General features: G+C 44.8%; 3 protein-coding genes across 4 annotated transcripts; 1 reads left to right on the top strand and 2 right to left on the bottom strand.

Moving 5' to 3' along the window:
• Positions 1–217: 217 nt before the first annotated feature.
• Positions 218–1,600, top strand: LOC121612188 (amphoterin-induced protein 3). The gene has a single exon (XM_041944899.1). It carries the CDS (start codon positions 218–220, stop codon positions 1,598–1,600), a length of 1,383 nt encoding a protein of 460 aa, XP_041800833.1.
• Positions 1,601–8,173: 6,573 nt separating this feature from the next.
• On the bottom strand, positions 8,174–22,312 carry tasorb (transcription activation suppressor b). Of its 2 annotated transcripts, none has more exons than XM_041946452.1 (23): positions 21,943–22,312; positions 20,260–20,405; positions 20,057–20,149; positions 19,899–19,971; positions 19,114–19,205; positions 18,885–19,019; positions 18,639–18,763; positions 18,493–18,524; positions 18,052–18,157; positions 17,706–17,809; positions 17,324–17,433; positions 16,807–16,879; positions 16,615–16,689; positions 15,543–16,403; positions 14,726–15,036; positions 14,523–14,625; positions 13,567–14,426; positions 12,842–12,964; positions 10,977–11,136; positions 10,775–10,883; positions 10,466–10,644; positions 10,130–10,264; positions 8,174–9,889 (listed from the first exon to the last, which is right to left on the bottom strand). In XM_041946452.1, exons 1-23 carry the CDS (start codon positions 22,229–22,231, stop codon positions 8,634–8,636), a joined length of 5,550 nt encoding a protein of 1,849 aa, XP_041802386.1. In that variant the 5' UTR covers positions 22,232–22,312; the 3' UTR covers positions 8,174–8,633. The 2 variants fall into 2 exon arrangements, with proteins under 2 accessions (XP_041802386.1, XP_041802387.1); XM_041946453.1 differs by having other exon boundaries at positions 8,174–9,886.
• Positions 22,313–23,171: 859 nt separating this feature from the next.
• Positions 23,172–25,768, bottom strand: asb14b (ankyrin repeat and SOCS box containing 14b). Its single transcript, XM_041946518.1, has 9 exons — positions 25,644–25,768; positions 25,501–25,553; positions 25,278–25,409; positions 25,031–25,189; positions 24,690–24,935; positions 24,371–24,539; positions 23,739–24,273; positions 23,457–23,610; positions 23,172–23,350 (listed from the first exon to the last, which is right to left on the bottom strand). Exons 1-9 carry the CDS (start codon positions 25,766–25,768, stop codon positions 23,172–23,174), a joined length of 1,752 nt encoding a protein of 583 aa, XP_041802452.1.
• Between the last annotated feature and the right edge of the window lie 1,129 nt (positions 25,769–26,897).

Raw genomic sequence — 26,897 nt, 5'->3', positions numbered from 1 at the left:
TATTGGCACCATTTTTCATCCTCTGCCATAGATACTGCGAGAGCGTGTATGGCATTAACCTTGTCGTCATATTATGTGTCTGTTGAAAGGCTTATAGCAGCGGGAGGGTCGAAAAAGAATTGCTGTTTAATATATCATGCTGTTTCTCATTTGATTCTTATCTGACCAGGGGGAACCAGAGGGATTAGAAACCTTGAAGGATCCGATTTCCAGAAACATGACCTGTGGACTGTATTCAGGCCCTCTCCTGCTGCTGCTCTGTCTCCTCCACGTCTCTGAGGAGACCTGTCCCTCCATGTGCCTCTGTATATCGGACACAGTGAGCTGTAGCTCCAGCGGTCTGTCCAAGCTACCTCAGTCCCTGCCCTCCTTCTCCGTCACCCTTGACCTCAGCCACAACCACCTGTCCTGGCTGGGTCCGGTCAGTTTCAACAAGATGCCCAGACTGGAAAATCTCCGCATGGCCCACAACCAGCTCAGCTCCCTGGCTCATGGTGTGTTTCGCAACGCCTCCGGCCTCAGGCTCCTTGACTTGTCCTCCAACAAGCTCCAAGTGGTGGAGCAACACTACTTCCAGGGGCTGTGGAGGCTGGAAGAACTCCTTCTCTTCAATAACAAGATCACACAGGTGGAGTCTGGCACACTGAGCGGCCTGAGCAGCTTAAAAAAGGCCTACTTCAGCCTCAACCAGATCACGCACTTCCCATTCTTCTCCATCCAAGACCATAGTCATCCTTTCCTGACCATGCTGGACCTCTCGTCCAACCGCATGACTCGTCTGCCGTGGGAGGATGTGAAAGCTTTGCCCGGGCTGGTGCAGCGGGGGCTCTACCTCCACAACAACTCTCTAATCTGTGACTGCTCGATGTACAGTGTGTTCTGGCATTGGAATCTGAGGGGTTATGACTCACTGAAGGACTTCACGGATGAGCACACCTGCAGCATCTACGGGGACCCGCGAGCATCCATCCGGTTCCTGCGACACAACCGCTTCTTCCAAAACTGCACGGTGGAAAAAGCCGTCTCGCAGCCGGTGACCGTGCTCCTCTCCAATGTGCTGGTTTCAGAGGGAGAAAGAGTGCGTCTAGACTGCCAAACGTCCCTGAGTGGCACAGACCTCTCATTTACATGGCTCTCCCCCAGCAAGGGGTACATCACCCAGACCAGCATAAATGACACACTAATTAGCCTGTTTGCTAATGGTACCTTGGAGATCCAAGCAGCCAAGGTCAATGACTCAGGTCTGTACGTGTGCACAGCTCTGGATATTAAACAGGCACTGAATGCAACGCGTGAGGTGAATGTGACGGTGCTGCTGCCTGCAGCAGAGTCATTCAACACTGGCTACACAACGCTGCTGGGCTGTGTGGTGACGATGGTCATCATCCTCATGTACCTCTACCTGACTCCATGTCGCTGCAGCTGCTGTAAACAGCCCAAACCTCCAGTCATCCCCATCGCCACCTACGACCCCAGCACCCTCACTTCTGTTTTCTCCCCCTCCACACGGGACCAGCACAAACTCCAAGCCAACAAGCACGTAGCGTTCATGGAGCCTATGATAAGTGAAGAGGGAACAGAATGGACACCTGAAAGTTGATGCTGAACATGTTTTTCTCTTTTGCGTTATTGAAGTGGTGACAAAAGACCTGTGGACAAAGCAAAACTCCTTACTCAGGAATAAGCCATGAGATGTAATCAGGAGTGTTGACGTTGTAAAAGGGGAAAAAAAGAACATAATATCTCTCTCCAGACTGCCAGCTGCAGTTTAAAGGCCTACTGAACAAAAAAAGCAATATCTACTGTTCCAATTCAGCTCTTCTCTGTCATCTGGCCGGCTAGCTGAAATGAAAGTCCCAACTTTGGTTTATTACCCCCTGTATACTGACATTGCTAAATCACAGTAGAGTCATTATCAGCCCTAAAATCAGCTAATAACTTCTCTGTGTGTAGCACTAGGGGGGAATATTTCTTGCAGGATCAGAGAATGAATTTGGCTCACTTTTCACAGAAAGTGTTTAACAAGGATTAAAAGCCCCGGAAAAACTCTGCAAGTTTGTGACTGCAGGAAGTACGTTCGGCCTGTGTATCATAGTGGAGCTGAGGTGCTCCATATTGAGCGTGGAAGAGACACACTAGCACTGCACCAGCTGAAGATAACTCTAAATATACAGCCCATATTGCTTATAATATGTAGCTTCAACATGGAGCAACCTAAAACTGTATCTAACTCCTGAAAACTTGTTCCCCGTGTTCCTAATAAAGGATTTGGTCCCTTTACTGTAGATCAGTTGCCTGTTCTGCTGATATAGTTTCGGTTTAGAAAGCAATTTTAGCACACCCAATACTATTGTATAACAAAGGTTGAATTAAGATACAGCACGAAAAGCAATGAATGTGTTTGTGCAGACGCCATAGCTTTCAGCAAACATTTAAACTCTTATCTAGCAGAAAACAGAGGTGCATCCTGCAGTGATCCATCATACATATACATATCTCACATAAACCTGTTGCATTAATCTGGCAGTGAAAAACAATGACTCTCTATCTGTGCTCAGCTTATCTGGCAAATAGTGAAGTACAGAAATCAGAAGTGTCAACAAACCTAAACCAAACAGCAACTGGACCGCTCTTCAAAGACAGCATCTCTTTGATCAAACATAGCACAGCACTTTGAATGCTGCGGAACAAACACGACCACAAAATTTGAACTGAAGTGACAAATACTTCAAGCAGCTCCGACGCAGACCCTGAGGGGGGCATCACTTTGTATAGCTTTGTTTTTTAAATTCAGTGTAACAACTAAAGCGGCAGAATTACACATTGCAACACCACAGATGAAAGAAGATGCTGAAGGAGGACTTGCTCAGCCTGCCATGAAAGAGTGCATGGAACAGCAAGTCGATGACATGAAGGACCAAAGAGAGCATATGGGTTGGGGATGAAGGGATATTTAAAACCCGATGAGACAAACAGTAGCCTCAAAAGAAACAAATCAATTTCTTTAAGTCCACGCATCCATAATGTTGTGAGATTGCAGTCTAATCTTAATGCAAACACTGGGTGGGACTAAGGATTGCGTGGAGATTGAATAGGATTAGATGTAATCCTCCATATAATGTCAAAGAGAAGTTGTCAGTAGCCGCGCATCTCACAAAGAAGAGCATATCGCTAGAGGAGGGGCTTTGATTATTTCTAAATCTTTAATTAAAGCTTGACTCCTTTCAAGCCCGAGGAGACTAATATTGTTGTGCAAGTTGAATGTCAATTTACAGACAAAAAGGTGGAAATCTAAAATCAAATGGGCAGCCGTGCATGAAACTGGGACAGACTAGCTCTTTGACAGCACAGAGTTTCATCACTATTAAACTCTCAGGGATTAAGCAAAAATCCATTAGACTAAGCGCACCATGTATTGTGATGCACCACTCTGTTTAATCACACTGCTACTGACTTCTTATATTTAGCAAAGTTTTTTAATGTTTTCACAACGGTAAGCAACATTCAAATTCCTGAGCAAAGGTTACGCAACATACCGCCATGTGCCCCGTGTGATGTAACACGATGCATCAGAGTCTGCCATGACCCGTTGTTTTGCAGAGATGTGTACTAGAGACATTACATGGTGTGATGAGTCGGGGTTAGGTTTTAGGAGATTACCACGAGGATAAAAACCAGGTGCTTTGTCAATTTTAGTGTTTTTAAATCCCTCTAATCTGGTTCCGCTCTCTGACACAGCACACACAGCTGGGTTGGGATTTATTGTTTCTGATATGATTAGCAGACAGGTTAAAACAAAGAGGACGGGATGTGAGCATTTTATTAAGGGCTTTCTATTTCACAGAGGGGCCACAGGTGACCCTGGTTATGTAAGCACGCTGCTGATTTCGGGACTCAACCTCAGTGTAGGCAGCGTGTCAGAGTTGAAATGAGTGAAGTTAGCATCCCGACGCATTTGGTATCCAGCATTTTATTTTAACCTTGTGACAGCAAGTACTTTACTGATAATAGGAGGCCTCAGCAGTGCATTTAAAAAAAAAAAAGGAGTTATAAAAAGCTCTCCATAAATGATAATTTTGCTCTGTCAAATTGTCACACATTCCTGCTCATTTGCCACATAAGGGTGTAATAAGCAGACAGATTTAGCTTTGCTAAATCAGGAGCCTTCCAATAATCCCTGTCTCATTTGTTCACATAAGTAGACAGTCCAATTATTACACAAACACAAGAATTTACAGGTTACACAGAACGGTAAATGTCTGTAAGGCTTGGTGTTATTCTGAACCGCGCTAACAAATTACCAAGATGTAAAGGCAGGAACCCTTGATGCTTTAAAAGATGCCCTTCTCCCAAGCAAAACACTCCATCAGGCTTCAATTAAAGCATGCACTTCCCTTTCCAGATTAATTGTTTTCCCTAGTTCGGCTGAGCTCCGAGGGATTCAAAATCATCTTATTCAAGAATCTAATTACTGTGAAAGAGTATTGCTCTGAATAGGGGAAGTTGAATTGCTTTCACTAGTGGAGGGCTGCCTTGACTGTCAACGGGGGCTATTACTGAACTGTCAAAACAGTCATCAGGCTGGAGTGGAGGCATCCAGCTGTGGCAGATACATACACATCTTTCAGATGCTGCGACGCCCACATACACAGGCCCTGTGTCACCAAGCCGACAGAAACCCTCATTCCATTCTAATTGGACACTTTACCTGGGATATGTGCTCGAGGAACACACAGCATTCGTTTCAGGACAGTCCACCCACCGGCTGTACTATGCTGGGGATCTTTTTTTTTTTTTTTAGGAGGTAGGCTGGTTGCTTCCCAAAAAAGACCAAAACAAATGTGGACTGCCACGCACCAGACAACAGGCTGTTTATCATACCTCCGCGCCGAATATGAAGGCAGGCCGTGTTCTGTTTTCAAAGCAGCATGAAACAGCTGGGCGCCGGACCCGTCAGGCGGGATTCTGGTCTCAGAGAGGGCACTGTGGGACACATTGAACATGAACGCCTCATTAATCAAATACATAGATCTGTCACATTTCACTGCAAACAAACAAGGAGCCTATGCAGTGATATACCATGACCTAAGCCATCCAGCACGTTAGAGGAAGCGCCTCTGAGGCTGTTGTGTGCGTCGGTGAGGAGAATTTAGGTGGATATTATAAGATCTGACAAGCACAATGACTCAAAGTATTTTAAGTATCATGTTGTGGCTCATGACCACTTTTCTACAACATCCCCTTGTCTTTTTTTTCTTCCTCTGTGTTCAGCTTGTGCCATTTCTCCTACCGGCTTTATTGTATCATGTGGTGATGGTGTTTCCCTTGTTATTATCTGTCACACTTGTGCACTAAAAGACAACAATGACCTCTGATGAATTATGGCTTTAGTATTTCCATTTAAAAAAGACCTTTACTGTGAGAGACAGCATACTGTAGGTACCCTATCTGTAACACCTTATAGTGTCAGTGATACTCAGTAATATACTTTATGGTGCTATTTTGCCACACTAGCGGCACGGCTCCAGGGAGGCAATATCGGTCGGTTCAATACTTCGGTCCAGACTGAAACTATTGGATGGATTGCTATGACATTTTGTACGGACATTCACGGTTCTCAGAGGATGAAACTTACCAACTTTGGTGATCCCCTGACTTTTCCTGTATTAACGCCAGCAGGTTGTCCATTGACTTTTATTAAAATACCCTGACAACTATGCACTGGCACACAGGTTGATAAAGACATTCGTCGTTCCTAGTTTATGAATCTGTATGACTTTGTTGATTGCCTGACTGTTCCCTCAAGCACCACTTTGAGGTTCACATTTTTGAGTCAAATGTCAACAACTGTTGGAAGGATTGAAACATCAATGATCCCCTCAGGATAAAACAAAACAACTTGCTGACCCTTTAACTTTTCCTCTAGCGCCACCATCAGATCAAAACTGCAATCTGTCCAACACTGACACTTCCATCATTGAAAATCCTAAGTAAGTAAAAGTAAAGAACAATTAGCAGCCTGTCCACATTCTGTCGGAAAATGGCAACTATGACTATGATTTATATTGTTAATGCTGATGCATCAATGCGTAAGTAACATTTTAATGTTGCAGTTGGTCGAGGTGTGTGTTGTTTTAACTACTTTACTTCTAGTCCAGTGGCTGTGGTCTGGCCCATCAAACATATCTGGTGTGTCCTGACATGATTAATGGGTAGTAAGTAAAAAACTACACAGAAAAAAGTACAACAAAAAGAAAAGTTCTACTACACAAGTTTATATTAACTTCTTGTACTTTTCCTCACACACTTATCTAAACGCAACCATGTGAGTAGTTTAGAGGGGAAATGTCTCTTTGGAGATGCAATCCAAAAACAAGCCAATGCAGTTTATAAACTCATCGTGTAGTTTTGTAAAACCTTAATCTGAAAAGTGACTGTAACACAAATGCAGTGGAGTTTAAATAACATATGGCAGCATTGAATGGAAATGCATAAGTAAAGTTACAAATCTTCCCAGCTGGGCATTATTTAAGTTGATCTTATCTTATCTTAACAGTTTTTACAACTACAACTCTGCACTGTTGCTACTTTGCACCCATACTCATAGTGATGAGCCCAAGAATGATCACCCAACTTGGTGGTTCCCTGCAGCTGTTAGCAGCATTAATAGCTCATTGTTTTTGTTTAATGGCCATAACATAGCAGATTTTTTTTTGATCTACTCCAATCAGCCTCCAGCCCAGTCTGCTGTTTTCTGCGATAAAGCTCTGATAAACCCACAGTGAGCTACCTGTCCAGCACCAGATGGCAAACAAAGTTAGTCACTAGCTTAGCAACTAGCTTAGTTAGCTTGTGAACATGGTGGAGTACTTAGCTGCCAAAGAGCAAAAGTGTGTTTGGGTAATAAAACAGAGCTAAACAGAGTGAGTACTGGACTTACATTTATTCGGTGAACACAACTCCAAACGACTGCTGCTCCGTTATCTGCCAGGTGTTTGAACAGCCAACTGTATGCTAACAGGTGAGGCCTATCAACTTACAGGACGATATGTCCATGTTGTGTTTATAGCTTGTATCTGCTGCCCCCAACTGGCCATAAAAAAAATCATACAGGTTTATTTTAAAGGACAGGTGTGTATGTTCCTGCCATTCATTAGACAGGAAGGTAATGACAGATACTCCTTAATTAAATACGACATAGACAACACAGCGATATCTCTGAAAATGACTTGTATTTGTTGAAAGGCTGCACTTTTGTCTGGATCTCAGTATGATGTATATCCAGTTTATTATTTGCCATTGTGTTGTATTTATCTTTAAAAATCTGCACAGCTCCATCAGTGATGTACCCTGAAATGCATCTGTATTTGTGGTGGATATTCACAGTGTACATGTGACTGTGAGGAGCAGGACGCTGTGAGAAAAACACCTTGCTCAGTATTTCTGTGATGGGTCTTAGCTGCAATTGATTTAATGGGGTTTTTTTCCACCCCCCCAGTTTCTAAAGTTACCATGGCATGTCTATTGCACAACCGAAATGGGGCTCTGGAGATAAAGCGTTAACCTATTTTCCACATTAAAAGGAAATGGGCGCCCTCTGGTGTTTCTCTCCAGCAGATATTCCATTGAGTTAATGTAACAATACGATGGACCCACACAGAGAGGACATCAACCCTCCTAATGATTCTTTCAGCAGTGGTACAGTTGAGGGGCCACTGGTACTCAGCATGGAGTCTCAAAAGCATTTTAAGTGCTGCATTTCCTCCAAACTGCTCCCCACATACAGCTTACCCTGCTGGAGAAAATAGATTTAACTGATTTCTACTGCAGCGCCCTGCACCTCTTTTATGGTCAATATAAACACTTATATTCATTGTATTTAGAGGCTTGTTTTAATATACTAGTTCACCACTAACACACCTTTAGTTTTTTATAGAAATATGACCTGTTGATTCATTTGAAAATATTTTAATTTCATCATTTTGTTGTAGGCTTGTTTTCCATATCACACTGTATTCTGGTCTACTGCTATATGAAGGTTAAATTATCCACCCACATACAAATTGTAGGTAGCTGAATGAATTATGGAGCTTGAGTGAGACGACAGTAAAATAGCTGTGATTTATATTTTTAATTGTTTGCTTGACACTGTCATCAAACTGGTCACACAAACAAGATTTGAAATGTTTTATTTTAATAGAATTTAGGACAACCAAATATGTAAAATAAAAAAGAAAACCAACAGCAAAAGTGAAACTTCTTTCACTATTTTTTTTTTTATCTTAAAAAAATATCAGCCTTTCCCCTTGTTCACAAACCATTTCAAAACTGGACAAACAGAACTAACATGATAAATTCCGAGAAGCTGGAAGGCCATCAACATTTGTTGGCAAATATAAATATAGTGGTTTGAACAGGGTCTCAAATAGCTCACATGGAAAGAGTGTACATACAGTTTACACGACAGTAGGACACTCGGCACTGCCTGTATCAATTTTTATTAATGTAGAAAACCATGATCCTTATTTACTGCTTTAAATCAATGTGTTTGACAAGGAAATATATACATTCAACCAGCTCTCATAGTCTCTGGAGTATGGCATTTGTGTTGCCCCTTAGCTTACATTGATTGTCTATTCAGGGGCATAATTGTGAGAGTATGTGTAGTCCGAGTAGTAATCCTGTGCCCCACCACTGCCAGCTGGATAACCCCAAGAGCAGGGTCCACTTCCAGTCCCACCCCCCCGATCATGTCCTCGTCCTGGCCGAGGCCAAAGTCCTACTGGTGGGACTCCTCTCCCTCGATAGCTACCTAAAGAAGCAGGACCCATACCACCCCGCATAGGCCCATGATCCATCTGTCCAGGGATGCCACCTATACTACCATAGCCCACACCACACACTGGATGTGGAGGCAGCTTAGGTCTGACTACTGAGCCCCCCCTGGTGGCCACTGTGGGAATGCCCACAGTAGCACCAAGGTTGTCAGTGCAATTAATCTGAGTCCTGCCCCCCTGACCACCAGGGGTGCTGCCTCCGAGGGTTTCCCCAGTTTTAGGGAGCCCACTTGGGTCCACTGGGCCGGATGTGACCACACCCTGGCTGCTAACAGTCTCACAAGTAGTGGTCCCTGCTGTCCCCCATACACCTTCCCCAGGTCCACTGAGTGTCCTGTCGGGTTTCATGGGGGTCCCGCTTGCATTTTGAGGAATGCCTGCCATGTAACCTGGCTGGGCTGAGTCATTGTGGTCTGTGTAGGGGAGGGAGGTAGTGAGCGGAGAGTTCCCAGAAGCCCCAGTTCCTCCAGTGTCCGAGCCATATGTGTGACCCAGCATCATGAGGTGAGGTGGAGGGGGAGGTTTGACCTCCAAAGGGAGGGAAGCCAGGTTGGCTAGAGGTCCTGGTGTGGCCATGACAGGGGGGGTTGGGACTGTGGCAGAGGCTGTGGCTGGGGGGCGGTATTCCTGTTCTTGAGTGCCGCTGCATGGCGAAGCAGGATAGGCCGGCGAGGCAGCGTAGCTAGAAGAGCCAGTGTAAGATGACCACGAGGCTGAAGGACACAGGAAGCTTTGGTGGGGATTCACAGGAAAACCTCCTGGCGACAAGCTGCCAATATCTGAAGAGCCTAAACCCATCTGGTTGGTGGCTTTGAACTGAGAGATGGCTGTTTTAAGAGAGCTGTAGTCAGACAGCGTTGGAGTTCTCTCGGGGGTGGCTTGGTGGTCTGGGAGCGGGGGACGAAACTCCTCTGTCTCTGGCGGCGGCGGCTGCGGAGGCTTCCTCTCCACAATTTCCTGGTCCTGCTCCGAGGGATCCGATATGGTGGGTGGCTCGCCATCATCAGAGTCTAATGACATGTCCTCCTCTTCCACACACTCATCATTCACTACTGGGAGAGCAGGAGAGGGCAAGAAAGAGAGAAATGGAAAAGCGGAGAAGACGATATTATCAAACAAACGTGTTACAGATGCTTCAACAGCATCAAACTCTGCTGGGTAGTGCAGACATCTTTAACTGGTGAGATAACTGGACTGAACAAAAGGCAATTTAGCAAAACAACTGCACAACAGTAAAATGCCATGAAATCCCCAGTGTTTTGGTGTTTAGTCCTGCTGTTGACGCTACCCACCAGTAGAGGGCGGCGTTGGAAGCTCGTTCTGATTGATGGAGCCAATCAGACTGTGGAAACCGCTCATAACATCGTCGATGCTCCCAATCACTATTCCATTCCTGGAGTACTGTAGGAACATCTCGAATGGCCTCTCTGTAAAAACACATCACAACATGCAAAATTCAGCAAACATTTCAAATGAGCCAGCCGTCAAAACAATAGTAACACTTTTATATCATTCTAATCATTCTACTTATGTATATAATTTATTCAACTAAAAGGCATAAAGGAAAACGTATCTCACACAACGCCTCAAAACTGACAGAGGGAGTGGTGAAAAATGGATGACGAGACCTGTGAGGAAGATAAGGTGCCGCTGTTGCGTGTGCTGAGCTTGGAGCTTGATCAGGCATTCTAGGTCTGGAGCCTGGCGTGACTGGGTGTCACACTCGTGATAAGGGAGGAACTCCACTAGGTGCTTCTTCTGATAGGCTGTAAGAAGGTTCAGCAGCCCCATGGCGTTGGTGTTTAACCTTTAAGAGAACATCAAAAGCAGATCCATGTCGTGTCAAGACATTTTAAGACACAGCTCAAGTCAGGATGCTAAGGATCATTTCAATTTGGCGAAAGGTATTTTGGGCAAGCTTCGACTCAGATACAGACCTCCCCAGTTCTTTAAGCTTCTTCTGGGACTTGCAGTGCACCTTCCACTGCCAGGGGTGTTCGGGGGTGCTCTGCTCCTCCAAGAACTTCAGCAGCCCCTGCAAACGATCTGCAAAAAACAAAACAAGCAACACAAGCTCTGCATCAAAAACTGATATTTTGATGAAGTCGCACAGCTCCCACAAAGACGAGTACAACTTACCCTGTGTGATAAGGTCAGGGTTGAGGACAAACTCATCAGACACCATGAAGCCTCCAGACACAAACAGCTCATTATAAGTGTGGTTCTTGACATCGTCGAGAGTGTCGACTCCAGCGAAGCTCACTGATGGCAACTTCTTCAAAGACACCAGAGCCGGGATCTGCAGGGCGACAAGGTTAGATTTTTTTCTTTTTTTACAAATGTCTTTTTTATAAAACTTTGGTCATATAAAAACAAAGTGTTCCTGAGTCCATGTAGCAACATCCTTTATACAATCACATGTTCACACAGTAGTGAACCTCGCTCCATCCTAGCTTGTGAATGACTGAACCTTTCCAGGATGCCCCTTTTTATACCCAATCATGATCACCTGCTACCATCAACCTGTTCACCTGTGGAATGTTCCAAACAGGTGTTTTTGGAGCATTCCACATCTTTCCCAGTCTTTTGTTGCTCCTGTCCTAACTTGTTTGAAACATGTTGCTGGTATCAAATTCAGAATAAGCAATTGCAATGATGAGGTAAAACATTAAATAAATTGTCTTTGCACTGATTTCAACTGCGTATACCTCAAAAAAAGGATTATCAAATGATCACATTGTATTTTAAATTTTACACATGGCTCCATCTTTTTTGCGAACAGGTTTGTAGCTTCCATTACAGTTGTTCGCAAAATAAAAGCGATATTTCTGAAATTTCGGCAAAGTTCTAATGCGACTTGCAGGTGTTTCCATTGAACAGTGTTTTGCGAACCAGCCAAAATTCTCGTAAGTTCTCGGACGTCCCATGTGATGTGTGTGCGTGCTTTGCGTCGGTAAAACTTTACAGAAAGCCTTATAATTAAAAAGCACATGCATGCTCCTGGCCTTGTAGGATTGCGCATACTCTAATGCACAAATGCTGAAGATGAAATAAAGAAATGATCTGTTGACTTAGAGTGATCACTGATTTTATTGGCCTATTATTTATCACTTTGTTATTACGCGAGGCTCGCTCTGACAGCGTCAGCTCGCGCCGGTGGAGCAGCAGCAGAATACAAGACTGTGAATTACTGAAGTGTCCTTTCAACATATTTTCTATCAGCAATTATGTGTAAATGGCCTGCACGCGTGTCTCCCACATAGCTGAGGTGCACACACTCATCACAATCGCAAACACCGTGCTGTACATCTATGCGCACGTGTGTCTTTAAAGTTCATCTCACTATAAATGAAAACGGAATGATTAGATTTTGCAAAGTGCGCACAGGACGAGATCACAGCTGTCAGATTGTCTTTAACAGATCAGCCAGCATGACAGCTGGAACAGCTGTAGTGTTTTTGTCTGCTACTTATTGAGATCCAGAAAACATACAAAATACACTACAGAATTGACAAGACGTTATAGCTGACTGCATGCGGCCGGCCCGAAATGGGGAGTCCGCTGACCTCGGAGACGTGTAAATGCGGAAAAAAGTGTTTCCATTACACTTTTGCAATACGCCTAAATATCGACACGTCTGAAAAACCACCTCATGAGAGCGTAAAAATGTTTTTGCAATATTTGAGAGGATTTTCAAAATTTAGGTGTTTCCATTACCGTTTTTTTATTGCGATATTTAGGATTTGCGCATTTCTAGGGGCAATGGAAACGCAGCTTGTGACGTATTTTCATAAAATGCTGTATATATAGCTATGTGCAAACAACCCATTAATTAAAATAATGAATCTCAGCAACCAGATAAAAAAAACAATACTCTGCAGCAGATGTATCAATTCAATTATGATGCCATTATGTGTGTTTGATCGGTGTCTGGATCAGCTGTCGAAGAGTGCATCTGAAGTACAAATTGGTGAGATGAAGAAGGTGAGAGGAGGCGACCGTACCTTGTGCACGTGTGCGGCGATGTCCTCGTTCTGAATGATGATGAGGAGCTTATCTAAACTGCCACTGTTTTCAAGAAACGTCTGCGGGCTGCACTCGCTGTTGCCAAGACTCTTCAAGTACTCCTTTGTGACAGACAGGAGAGACATAATTGTTAGAGACAGACAGATGAATGTGTCCTTCTCTCTTACACGCAGAAGTACTGACTGACTGACACAGAAATAGCTGAGCAGTGAGACATGGAACACAAAGTGACAAAGAAGAGCAAGTGCAGTCTTTCACATTCCCACAGTACGTCTGTATTTCCAACATGGAGGCTCTTTGGCTCCAATAAAAATAACAGTGATTTAAATGAAGTCTATAGATGAAGAATGTGGCAGAGGATGGACGTAAAATCAGAAGTAATGATGTCACTTTGAAGTGGCGCTGAAATGATTTGATTAAGCGATTCACAGAAAATTGATTTTGATAATCCAGTTCAAGTACAGGTAGAATCAAATAAAATCACCAGTTCCAGCTTCTCAAATGTGAGGATTTCATGCTTAGATGTACACGGTTTATTTTTTGGGTTAGGGGCTTTTTGAAACGATAAAACAAGCATGTTGAAGTTGTCGCCCTACAGGAGCATTTTTCACAATTCTCTGACATTTCATTAAGTAAACCATTAATTGTAAAAACAAAACAAACAAAAACTACAGTTTAACCTCATCGGAGCCTTGTGTTGTACCTTGATCTCCTTGCAGACAGTGCTCTCGTCCCCCTCGTCCCCGGAATAGATGTAGAATTTGACTGTATTCTTGGTGACGTCCTTAAAAATCTCTACGAGGCTGCTGAAAACCTCAGGCTTCAGCTGACCGATGAGGCTGCCAGCCAGCAGGCCAGACCCACTCCCAGAAGCATGGCCTGGGTGCTCGGGAGAGTCCGCTGTGACCTGAGAGGGAGAGTAGATTTCTCCCTCTGTTGACGGGCCTTCTGTTTTAGCCTTGGCGGATGCCGTCTCTTTGACAGCGACCATTTTGCCGCTCTGTGAGGAGGTGGTGCTCTTCGAAAGGGAGGGCTCTGTTTTAGTTTTGGAAGCCTGGGTGGGGGTGGGGGATGGTGATGTAAGATTAGATGTTGTCACTGGGGGGGGTGGTGAAGTGACCTTGGAGGGAGCAGGTGGGGATGGGATCAACTTGTCCATCTTCTCACACAGTGCTTTGACATGCCCCTGGACGGGGACAGGGGAGACGTAGGGTACGACAAAGTCTGAGAAGCAGCTGTTGGGCAGCCAGCAGTGGCGTGGAGGCAACCGCGGGGGTAGCTGCGATGCATAGCAGATGTGGTGAGTCTGCATGATGTTTTTAATGTCAGAGGTAAGACTGTGAATTTCCTGGTTGAGAATAGTGTCCAGGCTGATGGAAGGCCTGAAGGGAACTTCCTCTACGACTGGCAACGTCGGTGGTGCGGCCGCCTTTTTTACTTCCACGGCTGCAGGCGCAGGCGTCCTCGGCTCTGGGTGGCTGTCTGTCGCTGTCACGGTCTCTGGCACCGGCTCTGGCTCCGGCTCCAGCTCGGGCTTTGGCTCAGGAATAGGCTGTGCTTTGTCTGGAGGAAAACAGACAGGACATCTGTCACAGTGATGCCCAGATCTAAAGATGCCTACCAGGCAGAGACCTGTGTGCACTGACTGCTTTGAGATACCTTCATTGGCAGGGTTAACCCAGGTCAGGTTGTCTGAGGTGTGAGCTTGCTCTGGTGGGGAGCCTGCACTCAGTGGACTACCAGGGCTACAGTCCATGTCCTCCTAAACAGAGGAAACACCAGTAGTTATTTTTAGGTCTGCAAACACATTTAATGCATGGTAAAATATTCCACAACCCTAGAATAAGCCGTTGACATCTCACCTCTGTGTAGTTCGTTTGTGATGCTGGCTCGTTTTGTTTCCTAAGATCTGGGTCGGGGAAGGCAGGTTCCAACCTTCCTGAACCTGTCGACGGTTCACCGTGGTTTGACTGCACAGGCACTGAACCCTGAGCCACAGCTTTGTTCAGAGTAGCCAGGAGGATCTTGAGAAGGCGCTGGGTCTCGTTCACTGCTGAGGCATTGGCGCTGCCACGAGCCCTCAGGTCAGTGTCGTAGATGCCCATGCTCTCCATCACTGCTGTCAGATTGTCACTCTGTCCACCCTCGTCCCCGATCTCATCTGCTTGGGCTCCTAGCAGGATGCATAACCAAAGATTTGATGTGTAGTATGCAGGGAATATGAAAAAGGATATGTATCACTGCAAATTTGCCAACTTTTACAAGTTAAAATATTTCAGGTCGAGACTGAAACTAACCTAAATTGCAGAGATAAGTGCACTAGAACCTGAAAACCATCTCTCAACAGCTGTGATAGCAACTGTTGCACTGGCACATAGGAACAGGATCAGCAATCACAGCAACAAAAATACATGCATTTTGACATGAAAGGGTTTAAAAATATACGCAAAGTAATGTCATTTTGATGTAATCCGATATACTCGCTGTTTGCAAATGTAGCGCCATGGGGCATTTGCAGCGCAATTACCAAGAAGTGACCAGACTGTGTTGTGAAACAAATCTAATACTCGTTCTTTCTGAGGAACTGACTTCGCAGGCAGCAGGTGGAAATTCTCAAAAAACAGAAATCAAATTACACCGTTTAAGTCGAGCTACACAAACAGCCGCAGCCCTCCTCACCTCTACTGGGTTCCCCGTTGCTCAGCGGATCTGTGCGTTGGTGTTTGTTCATGTCCCCTCTCTCATCTCCCTCAAACTTTCTCTTCAGGCTGTTGCCGTCCCAAGCCCCGTCCTCTCCCCTCTCCTTCCCAGGATCCTTCACCAGTGCTTTCTTATGGAGCTGGATCAGCTTGAGCAACTGTTTCATCTTGTCTTTATCATACTCGTTCTGAGACAGCCGCAACCTCTGAGCGGGCTGAGGCTGGGACTCACTGTGGGACTTGTGCTGCAACTGGGCCCCGTTAGAATGGGCCAACCCCGTCCGCCGCCTGCTGCTGTCTGGGGGTGGCTTCTCCTGTGCTGGCTTCTCTTGAGGTTGCCTCTCTTGAGGTTGCCTCTCCTGGGGCAGCCTTTCCGGGGGCCTCTCTACCCTGTCTGAGCCCCTGTCCGAGCCACCCCAGTCAGAAACGGGGCTGTATTCCACTGGGGCCGGAGCAGGTGTGGGTATGAGGACAGGGTTCCGTATTCTTTCAATGATTTCTTTCGCCTTGTTCAGTGGTAAAATGTAGTTGGCAGGGTTGTGGATGTAAGAACGCAGCACAGAGTCCATGTTAAATTTGGGCCTGGGCACCGGCAGTGGGTTGTTCCTATCGTCCACGTTATATTTGTAGTCTGGCAGAACGAACGGCCGCACCATTCCTGAATCCATACGTGTAAGGTAATCGGTGGCCTGGCGCTCCACCCCCGAGCTCAGGTCCTTGCCTGGGTTGGGGCGCAACTTGAACAAGGCGTAGTGCAGAGCAGGGATGAAAGGCTCCATGGAGGACAGGATAGCAGGCTGGGGATCCACCATCAGCGGCTCTTGCTCGAACAGTCTTGATGCTATGACAGAGGACACATGTGTCATATAAAAGATGTCCATCTGCACCATTAATGTAAGACAGGAGTTTAACAACAGCTACAGCAGGAGCCACAATTATAACAAATAACAAATAAAACGTGCCACCAAAACGTTCCAGTTGGGAGCACATGCAGATGCTGCCACTGGGAACCACTCAGAAAAAGAGATGGATGGATAGCAAATAGTACTTACAATACTTGACAACCATCCTTGACTCCTGAAAGATGAATAATGCTTGCAGGTTCTTCTCCACCCGCCCCCGCCGCTCTAGAAAACAAACAGCAACTTTTTTTAAAAAGCTGAACCCGCACCACCCAAGGGAACAAGTAGGTGTTCAACTGACACAACAGAGAATTATGAGGGGAGTAAAAAGCTTTTGGGCACCTTTGGACTCAACCATCTGAGCTGAGGACAGCAGGAAGAGAAAGCCCCTGTCAAACAAGGACTTCACCAGCACCTGAATAAGGAGATTCGACACCGCAGTCAGAAACACCAGGGTGTCATATCAAATAACGTGAGCAATCATAATATCAGTCGGTTGCTGGACAGGCTTGCGCTTATCCGTTGTCTACACTTGTACAACACTGGCAGGTTTATTGTATTTGTTTATAGTTACAGACAGAGGTTTGACAGATGTTTTCCCTCCACGTGTTTCAAAAAACGGTTAAAAAACGATGAATAAACAAAACAATGCGTGAAAAAGCAGAATTTTATTTGTGCCCTTTCTCACATTCTGAAACAAGAAGGATTTTTGTAAGAAGTGGACACTCTGAATCTTTGAATTCAACTTCAATTCAGCATCAAGTTTTTTGACACACTGTGATTCAGTTAACTGATTCAGTATCTTTTGGGGATTTTCAAGCATGAGAACCTGGTAGGTAACAGCTACAGCGTGACTCACCATCCTGTCCCTCTCCAGTTTGTTGACCAGCGCTGCCAAGCTGCCGCTGGTCGGTTTGCCTTTTCCATCCGCCACCTCAAAAAGGCTGCAGGACATACCACACTTCATCACTGCAGACAAAGAAAAGCAAATTGGAATACAAAGCAGACCCATAGCTCATCTGTGTAATTTCTGCATGCTCAGTTTTATTTGAAAAAATGCAACCGTTTGCTTAGAACTTCCACGTATTTTAGCGAGATACCTGTTTCTGTAATACACGATGCAGCATATGCATTTGGAATAGCTTTAGAAATTGGTTTTCACATAATGCATTATTGCCAACAACCCCAGGGCATTTTTTTGTCATTCAATTATAAGACAGACACATGTGGTCCGGACTGACCTTCCCGTGATACGCTGTAGGTGTCCCAAGAAAAGAGCACAGAGGGAATCTTTCGCTTCACCTGCTCCAGCTGCATACCCTGATTCATCTCCAGCTTCTCAGGCCTACAGGGGAACACAGGGAGCTTTATCAAAGAGCAAATCAGAAGAAATGCCAGAAAAATAAACTACTGTCTGTATATACTGCACAGGTGAACTCTAACTCTTCTCACCCGAAAGATGCGTGCAGTGTTAAAGTTCACCAAAAAGCGTCTTTAATGATTAACAAGAGGAAATTCTAGTAGCACTAGAATGGATGTTTTTCTGCAGATACACAGAGTGATACGAGAGGCTAAAGGTCTACTCACAGTTTGAAAGGAAGGTAAGGACGCGAGGAAGATCGTAAACAGATTGGGAATAACTCCTGGCCCTTGTTCACCAGCGGACCACTCCACACAGTGTAGCAGCTCTTCCCTTCAATGCCAACAGCACAGGTCGAAGGTCAGACATAATACAAAGACAAAGCAGGTAGTCTTCCTAGGAAATGCTTGCACTGGTCTGTTGAAACACATCTGGATTATTTTGGGGGCGCAGCCCCTGAAATGCACTCTTGTGTAACTGACTGGAACTGTGCATGTCAATCAAAGTACTGAAGTCAGATCTTAGGCAGTTCGTTAAAGAAATTCTTTTCCACTCCTGATGTCCTTTATACTGCACATATCTGACTTTACACACACCACAATAATTAGATTAGACAACATTTGTTTCATTACATACTTATCAAATATGTACAATTAAAAATGTTTTACCTCTACTTCCTTCAGGGGGAATAGTGTTAAACCTGATAAGGAGAGAAAAAAAAAGGTTGTTTGCAAACACATAACACAATGGAGATGTTACACCTCCACAACCCCCTGAAAAATACTACTTCTGTATTTCCTGCAGGAATACACACCTGTGTGCAGTCATGGGAGTTGCTGCAGCCTCCTTGCCTTTGTACTGAAAGGACACCACAGCGTAGGGGCACACGTGCCTGGGCCGTGCCTTGATCTCATCAAATGCAAACTCGAAAAAATATTGCTAAAAAGGCGACGAGAAAGATGCAATGAAACGTACAAATTCTGCCCAAGAAATAGAAGCACTTAAAAAGTCACTTTACACAATACATACAATTAGTGAATGAAAAAGAACCAGTATTTACCTGCGTGAGCTCAAAAGCCCTGTAAGACAGCAGAGACGAGACCCTATTGACACTTTTGGACATGTGACCGTCAAACTTGGGTGAAGGTTCTATAGCATTCTTAGGCATGTTCTCATGGATGTGCTTTATTCGGCCCTGAGGGAAAAAAAAACATACTGGTGAGCCTGAAGACCCACAAGATTTAGAAATCTGTCGAAATAATAAAATGAAAACAGAAGGGCAGCCATACCCTCATAACTTTAAAAACGATCATGTCGCCAGACGAGCCCACTTCAAGGGGGTTGATTTGTAACAAATCAGAATATTTGGAGAGATAAACACCTACAAAGACAAAAGAATTGAAGTAGAGCAAAGTATCATTATCATATTTCATTAAAACGCATTCAAGGATCATATTTACATTCTAAAAATCAAACCATGAAAATCAAGTCAATGACTTGATGATGCTTTAACATAAACACCAGACAAAACATTCATTCCATGAATGATTATAGCAAAACTGAGAGTTAGGATTATTTCGCTAAATACTGAGAATCACGATTGTTGAACACAATTACTCATTGACATTGTGACTCTCTCGTCCCTTTTGTCCGCTCCAAACACCGGTACTGTAACAGCCCCAAGTCCAAGCAGCAGCTGGCTAGACCGGGTTTTCGCAAACGACGACTCACTTGACTGCAGCGAGCTGAACTAAACATGCCGCAGGCTGGCTGAGAGTGAGTTTGAGCTTTTAGGGAGGGGCGAGAGCGCACCGCCACATAGAAAAAGAGTGTGCTGGATGTATAAAACAAGATAAAACGAGAGCATCGTTGCGAAACTGAATGCAGCAAAATAATCATTTTATCTTGTTTTCATAAATCGCTGGAAGCCAAAATGGTAATTGTTAAATCTGATTAATTGCTCAGCCCAGCCTCAAAACATTACCATGACAGCCGTGATCCAAAAACCATCCATCCATCTACTACAATACAGTTTCCCTTTAAGTCAGCAGCAACATGCAAGCGACTAACTTACCCACTGATGGATTTCCTAGTGTTGTAATCCTGGAGTGTCCGACCGACAGACCCTTTTCGCAGATCCACTGGAGCTGGGCATACAAGAGAAGATACAAAGCTCAGAATCACGTTTTTAAAAAAAAGGCATCATGCTTTCAACTTGGCCATCATCAATACCTTGGATTTGTCGGGATAAAGGAAGCAGTACGACTCAGTAAGTTCTTGTTCGGTCCGCCCGTCCTGCTTCATCTCTCTCCGCTTCTCAATGAACTGGCACACAAAGGGAGCAGACAGCAAATGAGACACAGCGGTGTGAACCTCACAACCTCTTACGTGCATGGCTCTGGTGGGAATGTGTAACACGGAAGGCCGCGACCAACCTCCTTCTCCAGCAGCTCATTGCGGATGAGCCTGGCCTTGCAGTAGGAGAAGCTTCCTCGTGACGATGAGTCTAAGTAAAACGAGGAGATGATCTTCACAAGGTCCTCAAACTCCCGGCTGTCAGGGGGCAGAAACTGGTACAAGCCTGCACACACGCAAGTGAATGAGTGGGTTAGCATATAGCATCTGCAAGCATAGACCTGTGTGCATGTGTAAAGGAGGATGAGTACAGCTATAGGGCATTAGGGATGAATAGATCACGCTTATTTCTTACACAGGAAGAGGATACACGTGTCCAGTGTTTAGACTTCATTTCAGTATTCAAGCTACATGCCCTCATATAAAATTAGGAACAGGATGAAATGATGTGAACTGGGTGCTTGCAGGCAACGATTATTTGTGTGTGTTTAGTACAGCTCAGTGGGGTTGCAATGAACCAGCAGCATCCTATGCTGACCTTATATCAGCCCATCACAGCAGGTTACTGTGCATGAGGAGTTATCAGGACTGGAGAAACACAGAAGCAGTGACCACAGCTGGTCAACAACAGTAACCAGGAATCTCTTACATCAACAAACCCCTACACAGGCGACAACAGCGGTCTGTATTTACATTAGGTTTATTATGTCAATCCAAACACATGCAAAGAAGTGAAACCACCTCTAGCGGACTACAGGCAGCCCTGGATGGAGCATCTGCAGCCTCAAGCTGTGGGGCAACAAGTTGTCATCTTCAAAGAATGAAGACTGGGGACATGCCAGTGGTATGCACACACAGCCAAGTCTGTCCCGCAATGAAGTGTCCAACTTTGGCAATGAGACTTTTTGCACATTGCATATGCAACCTGCAGAGGCAGAAGGTGACCAAATATTGCAAGCCTAGCTGCTTATAAGAGGCTCAAAAAGTTCAGTGCAGGAACTCCATCTTAACTTTGCATATATACAAATAACCAATGTATTTCATCAGGGTTTGTAACAACCACTTTCCACCTGCCACTTTGCTAGGGATGCTATCGCCTTTTGGAAACATGGTGGGGAGTATGGGGAGTACTGTACTCTGAGGAATATTGAGGTGAGGTGTAAATGGGATGCTCTGAAATACCAGTGACATCAAGCTGGGACAAGGGGGTGGGCAGCCCTACTTAGATTTTATTATAAGCGTCGTGGTACTGTGAGAACATTTTAAATAGACGGGTGTGGTGGATAAATCCATGCCCTTCACTGAGGTCAATGAGACTTCCACATGTTGTCAGGTGATGGCTGCAACACACTCCTGACACCGGCAGCACTGTGCAATCACGCTATGGTCCCACGAAAAGGTGAAGAAAGCAAACAAGGTGGGCTTTCAACCGGGCAGTCCTCAAAGTGCAGCTTTCAGGCGCCTTCACGGGGGCTGTAAGTGTTAACGTTGGCTGCCTGCTCCTCACTGGACACCACAGAACTTGGATGCCTGAGCCGGACTGCCAAAGCCGTGTCTGCTAAAACAACTCACGCCGCATCAATCGAGACAATCCGTGCGCTTACATCGGATGACGCCGACTCAACTTAAACCAACAATGTCGGTCAACATTTAGTTAAAACTCGTTAAACTAGCAAGACTAGCCACCTAGCTAGCTAGCAGGCTAGCAACATGCAGCAGCAGAATTATCAAAATTGTTCAAAATTGCAGCGATATGGCACCACCTTTCCGTTCTCTTATCTTCCTCGGGATTTGAAAATTCGGCCTCTGGCCTGGCAAAGGAGAACTGCTAAAGCTCCGGGCGTCCGCCTGCACGCTCCTCCGCCGCTCAGGGGCTTCTTGTTCAGGCATTAACGTTACACTGTCTCCACATCCAGGCTGATCGCCATTTTGGTTGGCTGTGGCCGAGGTGGCGGCTGAATTCTTCGGGGGTTCGCCACCCTCCGGCTGGAGATCGTCCGTCTCGGCACATTCTGAGTTCCTTTTCCCCACCGCGTTGGGGTTCAGGGCCATTTTCGGGCACCGTGCTCGTAATACGGGCAATGTAGCACTAACGATTACGGCGCCGCTTCACACACACACACTCCTCCTCACCCAGCCTCCGCCATTGTGAAAATGACGTACACGTTCTTCTCCACCACTGCAAAACGCTGCCGTCACTATGTTTACATACGAGAAAATCCGCGCCCCCCAGCGGCGGATAGATGTACTGCGACAATTGGATGTAGTGATTGGATGTACACTTTGAGTGAACATAGTGGAGAAAATTGTGCACACGTTTAACAATACACAACAAGAAATACGTATTAAATTATGAAGCCACGAATGCCCCGACTGGATATAATTACTCTAGATGTAAACATCTTATTTTTGTATCATTATGCATTAGTTTTACATCTTATATGACCTTTTGCCCCACACAATGAGATGGCTAGTAAATGACCACTGATACACACATACTGTACAACCTTGTGGGTTAATGTAACTTATTTAACAATCCCACTCTTGTAATATTTCAGTAGACCACCAGAGGGTGACAAAGAGGCAGATATTCTTCATCCCACAAGAAAGACTACAGAAATCAGCAATTTTAGATGTGTTTGATTACATCGTAAAAGTTTTAACTGGATCCTGGTTGTATGCTTTATTGAATTTTTATGTATTCATATTATAAAATAAAGTACTCTAATTACAGTAAGTTGTATATGAAATAATAATAATACATTCTCTCTGTTATTTCAGACCCATTTGCGATAACAAAGAGTAAATCTTTGCACGAGCCATAACTCAAAAGTACTTAAAGTTTTGTACAAATAATATTGCAAGACACAAAAGTACATAAAACATGTACTTCTAAAACTATAAGTACTTTCCAAAACATACAATATCAAGGCAAACTGACTGTCTTCGTCCCTTTATCACAGTGGTGTCCGTCACAATTGTAAGTGTGTTTTCACTGTGGGCTAACCATGCTGCCCCTGCTGTAGACATCAAACTCTTTGTAGCGTAGGTAATCTTTCAGCCTGGGAGGAAGAGGAAGGAAGTTGATGAAAACTGGGGCTCTCAGGCGCAGGCGACTGAGATGCTCTCTTATCCGCAACCGGCACAGGTGCTTCAGGCTTCGTGCATTTCCTGAGTGTAAATAAAGTCAGGTAAGTCAGTGGATGCACAAAAAGCCTTCACTACGCTTTTGCTGACAGGTAAAAAGTACCTAAAGCAGGATCGTGGCAGTACTTACTTTGAATGTGACAGATTTCTGGCCACTGTTTCTGCTCCTCCAGCGTGTCCCTAAGTTTGGTGCAGAAGGAGACATGGTCGGTGTAGTCGAGCATAATGCGCACCACCTGTGCCGATAAGTGCCTAAGCCAGGCCACTGTTATCACCTCACAGAACTAGAAAGAGACAAAGACACATGAGGTAATCAGGGCAAAAGCTCTAAATGAAGTGCTTCTCTACTGCTTCCCCTGTGGAATTCATTCATACTTTGCACCATTTTTCTCTCAGACAAGCTTTGCCTCACCACCATGTCTTTGATGATTGAGGTCGTCCAAGGAGCGTAGTCATGGGAACTGTCACCATAGGGACAGTCAAAGCAACGCTTCACATCATATCCATGGTTAAGAATCATTCTCAGCATGACCTCATCTTTCAAGGCCTGCTGCAGTGCTGAGGGGAAGTGAGTGCTGTTGACACGGGAGTAGTAGTTGACATTTGCCCCAGCCTTCAGCAACGTGTTGATTAGTTCATAGTTGCCATGTCTTAGAGCCACCTGCAAACAGTTGATAGGATCCTGGTTCACCATTGCCCCAGCCTCTAACAGCAAGCGAGTGCACTGAAGATCATTGTTGGACACAGCGAAGAAGAGGGCAGACCTGCGCTCATCATCATAGCTGCGGCGCACCCTTGGGTGCAGCATGAAGTTTGGATCGTAGCCGGCTTTGAGCAGGATCTCAACGCAATGGGCATGTCCCCCAGCGGCTGCAGAATGGAGAGGACTCATCCCACTTTCCTTCACAGCCTCCAGCTTAGTCACAGGGATGAGGTGCTCCAGTGCCCTGTCGAAGAGGAGTCCTCATTTAAGAACATGACAGCAGGTCAAACTCTATTTGCAAAAGCGGAAAAGCTACATGCTAAGACACAGATGTTCCTCACAGTATGTGCCCATGGTATGCCACACGGTGAATCGGCAGGTGTCCGCTGTAAAGAGGTAGGTTGGGATCTGCTCCGTGCTCCAGCAGCAAAGAGATTATGTCAGGGTTTCCTGATGCTGCTGCATCAAACAAGACAGTGCCTGACTCTGATTCACACCACACATGGGCTCCTACAACATGAATACAGATTGGATACAAATTGTTTTTTTGTTTCCTCTGCTACTGCACCATGAATTTCAGATCAGCTCACTACGTGAAGTCATGGAACTCAGACACTTTTGAAATCCATAGTTGGGGTTGAATCACCTTATCTCAAATACCTTTCTGTAGCAGGACGTCCACCACATTCAGATGTCCATTTTGCGCAGCCAGAGCCAGCGGAGTTTTCTTTTTGATGTCACATGCGTTCGGGTTGGCACCGGACTCTAGGAGCAGATAGACAAAGTTCTCCAGGCCTAAAAAGGCAGACTCGTGCAGTGCTGTCCTGTTTAGTGGTCCTACTTGGTCTACGTTGGCATTGTAGCGAAGCAACAGTGTGGCCAAGTCATACTGGTCATTCAGGATAGCTAAGTGTAGGAGGGAGGAGAAAAGAATGTAAGAATTAGCAAATAACTTTAGATGTCTGTAAAATGATGTGCATTCTGCACTCAGTGTCAGCTACCGGCCACTAATGGAGAATCCTGCTCATCATTCTGGAGATCCGGGCTACTACCGTTCTGTAGCAGGAATGTGGCGGTCTCTCTGAGTCCATGAACCACAGCCAGAAACAGAGGTGTCTCACCCTTAAGAGTACGACACTGGGCCGCACCTGGGGGCGATGCTGGAAGCCAACCACAAAACAGTTCAGCAACATGCCAGAATCTAAAAAGACTCAAACATTAGATTCATCCTTTTAACGACCTCGCTACCTGAGAAGATAATCTCGAGTATTCTTCTATTCTCTTGCACTGCAGCTTCATGCAGGGGGATCCATCCTCGTTCATCAACTCTGGACAGAGTCTCTGGTTGCACTATCGTCCTGTTCAGCGCATCTTCATCACCTAAATATGAAGACATTCAATCAAAATGGCAGGTAAGATTAACGTAACCTGCATCAGTTTCCACTGGTTAAAAAAAATTACACCATCTTACCCTGTTTGATTGCTTTGAAAATCTCATCAGGGTCTTCACTGGGTTTCAGATCACTAGCAAAAGAAATTAAAAAGGATTCATATGATCAAGAGATACACTATGCAGAGAAAGAGATATTTAAGACCGTGTGGTTGGAGATTAACCTTGGATTCAATCCTTTGAGCTTTCTATATTGAATCAGACTTTGTTCAATTATATATTGCGTCGCCTCATCTTCATCCAAGTCGTCCTCCGATTGATAAAAGTCGTCTTCTGTCTGTGTGTTCATCTGTTAGTCCTGACAGGGTCAGTGTGCAAGGGGTTGCTTTGGGGAAAAAGCCATAAGGTAAACAAGATCACTGAATCTGCTACCTGAGAACTGACACCACTCGCAGCCCTGAGTACCAGCAGGGAAAAGTGAACGACAGCACAGTGTACCAAAGCACGGAATAGCTGCAGTCAGCCTGTTGAATTAGATGTCAAAAGGAGTTTAGACACTAACTCTAATTATTCAATGAACAATCCTATTTCTTTTTTTGCCCTACAGCTCTTAATGTAGGTCTTTTGAGAGTAGATCACTTGCAGATAATTTACAGTATTTCTTCCCCTGCATGGCCAGAGCAACTGCACGGAGATTCCTTCTGCACAAATGACTGATGGGAGCATTTCTTAAATATTAATCCAGGAAATGCATTAAATAAAACCACAACAAGATAGTTTAACAGTATCACAAGTGCTATTCCGTGACCTGGAAATTCAACAACACAACCTAGAAGTTCAACAACTACTGACCATCAAGTCCAGCAGGCTGTCTATACTGCAACCACACTATCACACTATCACACTAATCAATCTAGTTTTCCTCTAGATGCATTATTTATTTATTGTCTGGTGTTTACCTTGAGTCAAAGGGCTGCGTCTTCGTTGGTTTTTAAAACAGTAAAACCAGTAGGCTTCTCAGTACCCCCACACACACTGCAGCTATTTATACCTCTCCCACTATAAATACCAGATCACGGGGTCTTCACAGGCAGCACCTAGCTTTGACCCACTGAGCACTGCAGCAACTGCCAGCATTCAGCTCATATGCACATTCACTTAATATATTTGATATATTTAAAAAACACAGCAGGGATGACTTTGACATTAGCACCCACCATAAAAATAGACACAAGACGTTTGGATTTCATTTCACATTAATTAAATTTGAGCTTTTCTCAAACGTGAGCGTAGATATAGTTGCATATATATACATTTTTTCCACTTTTTATTCAGCAGTCATTTGTACGAAAAACCTATATCACCCATATTACTGCTGTACTGTTTTGTGTGCTACAGAACAGCACAGTCTGTATAATAACGGTAACGCAGCAAATGGTAGCCTACACATTAACAGCACAGCTTGTGTGGTATTCAAA

Source organism: Chelmon rostratus, chromosome 10 (assembly GCF_017976325.1).
Source record: "Chelmon rostratus isolate fCheRos1 chromosome 10, fCheRos1.pri, whole genome shotgun sequence".
Lineage (NCBI taxonomy): Eukaryota > Metazoa > Chordata > Actinopteri > Chaetodontiformes > Chaetodontidae > Chelmon > Chelmon rostratus.
This window is presented reverse-complemented; position numbering and strand designations above follow the sequence as displayed.